Raw genomic sequence first — 7,354 nt, forward strand, 5'->3', positions numbered from 1 at the left:
AAAAATAAAAAGTTGAAATAATACCGATTATCTGGTCATGATACAATGAAATACATTTCGATATAAAAAAAAAAAGATTCATTTTGAGTTATTAGCTCAAAAAATGCTTATTATTCTCGTATTAAATGAATTCAGCTGTATGGCATGATAATTTTTTTTATGTTTCACCTAAACTCCCATAAGTTTCAGCTTCACCAACTGATCAGTTCGAATAGCAGAAGGGTGACCGTTTCTATTAGAAACGGCTCCACAATTGTGATTCATAGACTTGGAAGAACATATAACAACACTATTATGGCTAGTTTGGCTTACGGATAATAAAAAATAGTAAATCATTTGCAGGTTCTACATATAACTACTGAGGTTCTTTAGGATAATAAATGCAAGTGGAGTCTAAGCATGACTTTTTTCTTTCTTGAATCAATGCGACTCTGATTATTAAGATCCTCGTTTTGCCTTGATTGCACGAAGGAGAGCACTCGCGGTCTTTGTTATTGTAATCATTGCAGATGTAATTGACATAGATCAAATGCTCGTTTCGTAGATTAAAATGGACTAAGTTAATAAATGTTGATCATTAACTCGCCCAAAAATTACCTGTGTTGAGATGAACTGCATCAAAATAAGCTAAACAATAGGTCATGACCAAACCACCAACTCTTACCAAATTTTAATTTATTTTGTTTAATTGTCAAACGAAACTAATAAAACTCTATTTCTTTATTATAGCCTATATATAAAATAAAACAAAAAATTTTTAAAAAAAAAAATTGATCAAATTTCTCATGGGTCAATTTAGGCTACATAATTAGCCCAAATTGGCTTTTAGATGAGCTAAATTTGGCAGATCATCAACCCACTCAAATTTGAATAGGTTGGACTGGTCATATTTTCATGGGTTACTTGTGCCAACCCCTACGTAGATATATACATTGGAGAAATATGAAGAAAGGGAGGGTGCTTTTCAAGTAAAAATATAAACGAAAAAAAAAAATGTTAGATGGCACCAGGGTACAGATATTTCCATGGATTTATACTTAAGAGTGAAGCTAGGCTTTTGTATCTGATCTGTTTGGTTTTACTCAACCTTATCAATGCTTCGGGTTTGGGTTGAAGTTACTACAATGTGCTAATCCTCTCTCATGTACATCATTTCCTTAATAAAGGTCAACCAATTAAAAGGCCAGTGAGGTACTAAAAGAGTTCACTTAACATGCTTGTTGCTAAATATATGCCCAAACCTTTTGACCTGTCCATGCCATGCACATGTATCCTTCAAAATCTCGTTACTTCCTCAGTTCCTTACCGATCAGCATCACAAATTCTGTGGCTCTTCTAAGAGAGAGAGAGAGAGGGGAAGCAGTTTGAGAACCAATTTGAGATGACAAGCAGCACTCTATCTGTGACACATTAATCTATATTTACTGAGAGAGCCAAGTGAGGTCAGTCTTGTTTGTTCATCCACTAGTCCTCCACTCTTTCCACATTTCCTGAAGGACATAGAGAAAAAACATGAAACGGCACTTGCACAGTCAAAACACAGGAAGATCATATGGACTTGTGCTGATACTTGCATTCAGTGCTGCAGTATTCGGAGTTATGACTCTCCACAAGCTCAGGGACAGGCGCATCTGCAACCGCTTTATCCAGGAGAAAGATCTAGAGCTCAATGGCCTTAAACTCCTCTTGCAGGTGTCTCTCTTCTCCCCCCCCCCCCTCCTCGCGTGTGTGTGTGTTGAATAAAAAAGGAATGCTTGTACATGCATCTTCACTTTTCACTATGAAACTAAAAGATTACAGTGTATTTTCACTGGTGATTTTGAAATCCAAAATCAGGAATCAGTACTACTCAATGGACTTTCTGTTATTAAATGTCTTGTATGGTTGAGCATAGACTTCTTTCATAAAGTATGCCAGGAATTAGACTTACCACATCTGCCTCTAAAACGAATATTTAACTTTTGAAGAGTACACGTTGATAAACAAGAACAAAATAAACGTTTTATATAACAAATTTTCAGCAAAATCTGATGTTAAATCAGTTCAGGTGACAAAAAACAGACCCTTGATGTTAAATCAATCATTGAATGAATAAAAGTGCACTTCAATTATTTTGGTTCCTAAAGAGAAGAGATGGATGACAAGTTTTTAATTCTTTCGTGTTACGGAGCTAATAATTGTACAAAGTAATCTGTGATCAGTAGAATTTTTCGTTGAGATAAATAACAACAGTTATATATTCTTCCATTGGCAAGCTTTCAAGTTTATTATGCTATCCAAGCTTAACATTATTTGTCACCTGTGCCAGGAAGAAAGAGAACAAGCAAAAACAGAGGACATGGAATCCGATATACACTGGCTCCGTACACAGAAAATGGATCAAGATAGTAGGATATTGGAGATGAAGTCAACAATATCTACCCTTAAAGAAGAACAAAGAGCAATTGAAGTTGCTCTGGAAGAAAAGCAGAGCGAAATTAAGATGCTTCAGGACAAACAGATGGAAACAAAGTCAGATGATTCCCAGGTTACATTACTTTCTCAAACTTTGAGACAGAAAGAGGCTGAAATTGAGGATTTAAAACACCGTCTTGAATTTTCACCAGTAAAGGTCTGGTCAGTAAGTGCAGATGACCCATCAAATCCAGCAATAAATTTCACCACCGAGGCTGCTGGAAGAAGGGACGATGGTAGAAGAGGAAGTGAAGAACTGAACGAAGCCATCAAAAGAGAAGATCAGAAAAGTTCAGTAGAAGATATAGACAGCAGTGCCAACGAATCTGCACATAACAGAAATAAGGAAGTCAATGGGGAAGGTGAAGACACGGGAAAGCCTGGAGAAAGATTTGACTACGTGAAAGGCAAAACTGGGGACGAGCAGTCTCAGCAGCTGGAAACTTCTCAAGGAGATGTTCCAAGCAACAACACCATTTTTCAAATTAATAAAGGCCAAAAACAAAACGCTGACAATCATAAGAATGGGGAAGAATCTTACCAAGACAAGAAAAAGTACAAAAGTGACGATGCATCTAAGGAAAATGAGCATGATAAGAAGCAAGTGCAAAAGCAAAGCAATGAAGTTGGAGCGAATGATAAAGGTGTGATGAGGTTAGAAATGCAAGAGAATTCAAACGGCAGAGGAACATCAAGAGTGACCAAGGGCCACATGAGAAAAACAAGAGGGAAGAGACGGCAAACAATTGCTAAGCGCAGGGTGGATGAAAGTGGCATACATCCCGAAAGTCATGGAATTGCAAGCATGAGAAACAGAAAATTCTTGAAAGTAAAAATGGGAACTGAAAAGATCGAGCGGGTTGGAAGCAGTAAACTGGAAATAAGGGACCAACAGAAAGAGAAGGACATGGACGTGGACATGAGGAAGAAATCTGACAAGGAAGATCGCGGGACAGAAATGACCAAGAAAATTCAACAAGGTAAAGATTCAGCTTTACAAATCAATCACCAAATAAAGTCAGAACAAGGAGCGAATTCAGGTACGGGGAGACACAGAACGCAAGATTTTGGCACACATTATGATGATAGTCCACCAGGTAAGACATGGCCAAACCTCAAAAATTTTGCAGATGTAGAGGAAAGGAACCAAGAAGTCATGGATCATGACACGACTCAGAAGATTGAGGAAGGAGAGGAAAGAGAAGTCAGCAACAAAGAAACTGAGCTGCTCCAGAGTTCTCGAGAAGAAGGGTCTGCAAATACAGCTCTTTCAAAGGACAGTGGCATCTCAGAAGAGGCCACAAATCAAAAATCAGATGAAATGGTACAATCAGAAGAAATAACCAGCACCATCAGAGAAGATACAGAGCCAAGGCAAGCTCAAAATCTTTCAAATTCTTCTGAATATGCGACAATTGAGGAAAGGGACGTCAAAGAAGATGACAACCAAGAGATTGACTATTATCAGGAAACAGAAGAAGAGCGAGATCATTCTGGGGGATCACAAGATGCCAGAATTCAGAAACCAGATAACACTGCACGAACGGAAGGAAAAACCGACAGAGTCAGAGAAGACAGAGAACAAAAGCATGCGGACAATCTTCATTATCCTTCCAGACATGCAAAAACTGCTGAAAGGGATGTAATAGACGATTACCTTGACGTTGAGCATGATAAGGAAACAGAAGAGACAGGCAATACGACAGGCTCTGCTGCCAGCTTGGGAGAGCAGGGAGAAGATGGGGACCACAACAATGAGGTCTGAATTTTAGTCCAACAGCACTGCAAGAAAATACTATTGTTATGCTCCATTTAGAAGTTATATCACTGAAAGTTTCTAGAATTAAGTTAAGCTTAGGGAAATACTTCCATTTCTGCCCCCTAGCAGCTGTTAAGTTTAGGCATTTGTTGCTTCCATTCACTAATTACTTTATGTCTCTCTAAAACAACTCAACGTCCCCAGCCCCCACATTCACCCCTCCTAAAAAAAACATACGCTCAAAAATAAAACTCATTCCCTCAAAAAGATATTGGAAAAGGAACACCAGAAGAGCATAATCAGGTATAAAATACAGCAAACGCAGGAAGGAAGCCTCCTCTTGTTCACTGGGTACAGATAAAATTGAGGCATTTATTTTTTAGCCCTGTGGTTTTGGAAGACGAGTATATTACTCTGTACTATGAAGATAAGTTGAGTAGTTAAAACCCAATGACACTAGTTTGTAATTTGTTTACTCTTGAAATGCCTCCAGATTACTGGATTTCACAGCCAGTATGATATTTGGATTTCACAGCCAGTATGATATTTGGATTTCACAGCCAGCATGATATTTAGACTATGCGGTCTGAAATGAATGTGTAGAATTTAGAAACTGCATATAGCCAAGAGAAGCAAATGGGCAGAAACCATTCCATATATTGTGATAATATAAGGAGAACTACACAGTAATGGTGATCCAACCAACTTTTGTCCACGAGTTACTGGCTCAAAAACTATCATTATCATTTACAACATTAGGAAGAAGCCAACAACAACAACAACAACCACCCAGTGAAATCCCACAACGTGGGGTCTGGGGAGGGTAGAGTGTACGCACCTCACTACCAAGGTAGGACGGTACTGTTTCCGAAAGACCCCTCGGCTCAATAGAAAGCATAAAAGAGGTCGGATAAGGCCAAGAAATTCAAAGCGATATGGAAATGAAAATAACGAAAGTGACTAAGCCATGATGAAGCAACTTTGCAAAGGGGCAGTAACTATCGCGATAAAATAAGATAATCAAAGTATAGGAAATAACGGATAGAACAGTAAATCAAAGCACAAGAACTTATATCGCGATAATGCGACTACTAATGTAAAAGGACAAACGATACTATCTACTAGCCTTCTACCCTAATCTGAGTCCTCCATACCCTCCTATCTAAGGTCATGTCCTCGGTAAGCCTTCTTTATATTAGGAAGAAGCCAATATAAAGAAAAGAAAGGAAATTATGTCATGTCCAACAATTGGATTATCAGAGAGCAACTCTTGGACCTAGGACTTAAAGAATTCCCCACCTTGGGATAACGCCTTGTAAATTCACACCTTACTGTGTCGCTTGTACCAATTTCTGCAAAAATAAGAAATAAAATAGGAGGTGGATGTCATTACTAAAGATCGAAGAAGTTTCCTCTTCCTGGCCAAGGAAGAAGGATATACAAATTAAATGATTAATTTTCATCATATAACCACTTTCACAAAAAATAAGCCCCCACTATTTCTATGTCTGGTCTTCAATCAGTAATGCTTGTCAAGTATTATAGTTCCACCCAAATATAGGAAGCTACTATGTTTTGATAATCAAATATAAGAAGCTACTATGGTCTGTGACTTCATCTATTTTTTAATCAGCTTTCAATGGACAGGGCTTACAAAGATATATCATTTACAAATTGAACAGGTCAGTGTGAAGTGATTAACTAGGAAGCCGCGTTATTCTTGCAGAAGATTTGATTCTCTCCAATTCTTGGAAGTTGGACTAGTTGTGAAAAGAAAAAGTATAGCAATGTTCAGGGTTTCTAAGGAACGCGCAAGTACCTCTTCTTTGTTCTTCTTGCCTCCAGTGAACAACTTGTATCCACCGTAAAAAAGCAAACCCCATCCAGACAAAGATACAATCACAAACTGCAAAATTTCAGATCATGTAAATTTGACATTGCAGCTTATATCAAAAGCCTCTAAGCATGCCATATTAAGCATTGTAAAAGAGACAACTGATTCCACGAACTGCAATTCTCACAGACAGCTAAGAGTACTCTATATCTCCTAGATTTATATCTTTTCTTCATCTCTAATAAGAAAACATTTGGCACAAATATATAGTGATGATTAAGGGTTCTGGAGAAAACGTTTCTTTCACATAAAGGGTCTGCTAAATCATTGACATATTTTAGCGCTTTTTCCATCATTGTTACAAAAGCGGTTAAGGAAATTTTCTAGAAGGTCTCTATATGGTGACTATATCAAGACCTTTGATGTAAATCCAAAATCAATCTTTAGTGTATCCGCATATTCGCTTTATGAGGAGTTTCATGAATTCTATGTACAGCATTATTCCTTGCTTATATTACCTAAAATTCTACGTACAGCATTTGTCCTTGCCTATATTACTTAATAACATTGGTTTTTCCAGTTCACAACAGACAATGAGTTCTATGTTAGTATTCGTGTTGGTCTATCTACTTAGGCGGAAAAAAAGACATTAAGTTGGAAATGTGTGTCTCGATATCAGATACACTTTCTTCCGATGGTAAAGTGGGATTTAAGATCTCAATAAATCATTTCATCAACAAACAAAAGCACTTAGACCTGGAAGCAAATGGAAAAGGAATACAAGCAAACACTTCAAACTTCGCCTTTTATAATTCTATTTTCAAACCAATCACTTTCCATGTTACAACTTACAAAAACCAGACTTGCACAATCATTCGTTTTTTGAAGCCCCGTAAATTTTAACATAAATTAAGACAAAATGTAGAAGTAAAGCATCTAATTAGAGGACTCACGTGCTCTTCTTTCCATTGCGAGGGACTCATAGGGTCTTTCCAGCAATTAACCTGAGCTGGCCCGTGATGATCTGACATATATCCAATTTTCAATACCGTCAGTTGCCATCACATACAGGTCTTTCCAGCAATTAACCTGAGCTGGCCCGTAAAATGATGAGGTGATTAATGGGCCTCGCTTAATTGGGCCCGAAATGGGCTAAAAATGGGTCATTTTTTTTGCGCGAGTGCCCTTCTTTTCTTTTAAATTTTAATACATTAAATGTTTAAATTTTGCGGCCCGGCTAATTCATAGGTCCCGAGGGTTCGAACCACGCCGCGGTCGAAATTTTAAAAAAAAAACTCAAGGGTCTT

General features: G+C 37.7%; 2 protein-coding genes across 3 annotated transcripts in view; both read right to left on the minus strand.

Moving 5' to 3' along the window:
- LOC132038374 (uncharacterized) overlaps positions 1-618 on the minus strand; it is a 3,427-nt gene extending 2,809 nt beyond the window's left edge. Inside the window, exon 1 of the mRNA XM_059429050.1 lies at positions 598-618. Within this exon, the coding sequence (XP_059285033.1) occupies positions 598-618 (21 nt within the window). The remainder of the gene's footprint in view (positions 1-597) is intronic.
- A 394-nt stretch (positions 619-1,012) lies between these two features.
- On the minus strand, positions 1,013-7,113 carry LOC132037206 (uncharacterized). Of its 2 annotated transcripts, none has more exons than XM_059427681.1 (4): positions 7,001-7,113; positions 5,513-5,565; positions 4,112-4,236; positions 1,013-1,490 (listed from the first exon to the last, which is right to left on the minus strand). In XM_059427681.1, the coding sequence occupies exons 1-4, from the start codon at positions 7,014-7,016 to the stop codon at positions 1,397-1,399; spliced, it is 288 nt and encodes a 95-aa protein (XP_059283664.1). In that variant the 5' UTR covers positions 7,017-7,113; the 3' UTR covers positions 1,013-1,396. The 2 variants fall into 2 exon arrangements, with proteins under 2 accessions (XP_059283664.1, XP_059283663.1); XM_059427680.1 differs by lacking the exon at positions 5,513-5,565 and adding an exon at positions 6,033-6,119 and having other exon boundaries at positions 7,001-7,107.
- Between the last annotated feature and the right edge of the window lie 241 nt (positions 7,114-7,354).

Source organism: Lycium ferocissimum, chromosome 11, assembly GCF_029784015.1.
Source record: "Lycium ferocissimum isolate CSIRO_LF1 chromosome 11, AGI_CSIRO_Lferr_CH_V1, whole genome shotgun sequence".
Lineage (NCBI taxonomy): Eukaryota > Viridiplantae > Streptophyta > Magnoliopsida > Solanales > Solanaceae > Lycium > Lycium ferocissimum.

Coding starts and splice junctions, on each gene's coding strand:
- LOC132037206 (XM_059427680.1), bottom strand. CDS start 7,078: ATGTCAGATCATCACGGGCCAGCTCAGGTTAATTGCTGGAAAGACCCT. Junction 4,237..6,032: donor GCAAGAAGAACAAAGAAGAG/GTACTTGCGCGT, acceptor ATTTTCTTGCAG/TGCTGTTGGACTAAAATTCA. Junction 1,491..4,111: donor TTATCATGCTCAACGTCAAG/GTAATCGTCTAT, acceptor TATGTCCTTCAG/GAAATGTGGAAAGAGTGGAG.